The 1,308-nt window shown below is 33.9% G+C and overlaps 1 protein-coding gene across 1 annotated transcript; it reads left to right on the top strand.

Annotated features, from left to right (window-relative positions):
• Positions 1-246: 246 nt before the first annotated feature.
• Positions 247-983, top strand: SPCS3 (signal peptidase complex subunit 3 homolog (S. cerevisiae); the record flags this gene model as incomplete). Its single annotated transcript, XM_009588050.1, has 2 exons — positions 247-362; positions 851-983. Coding segments are annotated over 2 exons (249 nt in total), but the record flags the coding sequence as incomplete, so codon positions are not given.
• Positions 984-1,308: the final 325 nt, after the last annotated feature.

Below are 1,308 nucleotides of genomic sequence, written 5' to 3'. Positions count from 1 at the left end.
TTTTAAAATGGCTTTCTCATGTTTTATTGAGCTGTTCTTTGTTGTTTCCATTTATTCTGTGCCACACTTCCGTATGTAGTAGTGCTAGTTTCCCTCTCTGTATAGCATTATGTTGCTAAATCAGTTATGGATTGCAAGCATGTACTTCAACTTCAGGGTTTTTAGATGAATAATGCTATGAAATTCCAGTGACTGAATATGATCTTGTAAGGTACCTTGCTGACTTAATTACAATTGTATTTTTAGGCTCGAAACCAAGTGGTGCTTTGGGACAAGGTCATGTTAAGAGGAGAGAACCCAAGGCTGTTCTTAAAAGACATGAAGTCAAAGTACTTTTTCTTTGATGATGGAAATGGTCTCAAGTAAGTAAATCCTTTTTTTATTATTATTATTCATGGTGTCTTGATTTATTTGCACGCTTTACATTTTATATGTGTTTTTATTGCTGTGGTAAGGTACCTATATTCTACCTGATATTCTGTCAGTCTATTGCATCCTTGTAGTTTGATTGTTAGAAGATGACCTTGGGATACAAGATAACCTGTTTCTTCTGTAGACTAGAAGATGCACTGCTAATACGAGCAATAGGCTTCTGGGTTCCTGCTTCCAATATTATTGTCTCTGTAGATTTGGTTCTGTGATGCACTCAACTTCAAAGGAGTTAGTAGCAGTAAAAAAAAAAAAAAGGTCTTATCTGGAAAATAGGTAAAACTTCATGAAGTAACTACATAAAATTAAAAAGCCCATTGTTTCTGGATCAGGAAAACAATTTGTATCCTAATATATTTAATATTAATAATTATTAATTAAATTGGTTAACTTGTGCTGATAGTCTTTGTTGCTTTTGCAGGGGAAACAAGAACGTCACTTTGACTCTCTCCTGGAATGTTGTCCCAAATGCTGGCATTCTACCTCTTGTTACAGGATCAGGACATGTGTCTGTACCTTTCCCAGATACCTATGAAACAAAAAAAAGTTATTAAATTATAATACTGAATCCTAAGCAAGATATTTTTATACTTGTATATTGTGAATAAATTTTATTGTGGTTTCTTCTCACATCCCATGCAACCCTTCAGTGCAACCCTTCAGTAAAGGTACTTAATTTCCTCAGGTCTAACAGCATAGGAAAAGGAAATGAAAGTTCAGGTTTTTTTCTTAAATGAAACATCGAAGGTGAAAACTAAGGGAAAGGTAAATTGCAGAGTAATGATTTTGGAGTGGGAAAATGAGGAATTTTTTTTTTTCTTTCTCCTGGCCATTTGGGTATAGATCTCCTTTTCTTTTAAATCATAGAATCATAGAATC

Source organism: Fulmarus glacialis, unplaced genomic scaffold (genome assembly GCF_000690835.1).
Source record: "Fulmarus glacialis isolate BGI_N327 unplaced genomic scaffold, ASM69083v1 scaffold35431, whole genome shotgun sequence".
In the NCBI taxonomy this organism is placed as follows: Eukaryota; Metazoa; Chordata; class Aves; order Procellariiformes; family Procellariidae; genus Fulmarus; species Fulmarus glacialis.
This window is presented reverse-complemented; position numbering and strand designations above follow the sequence as displayed.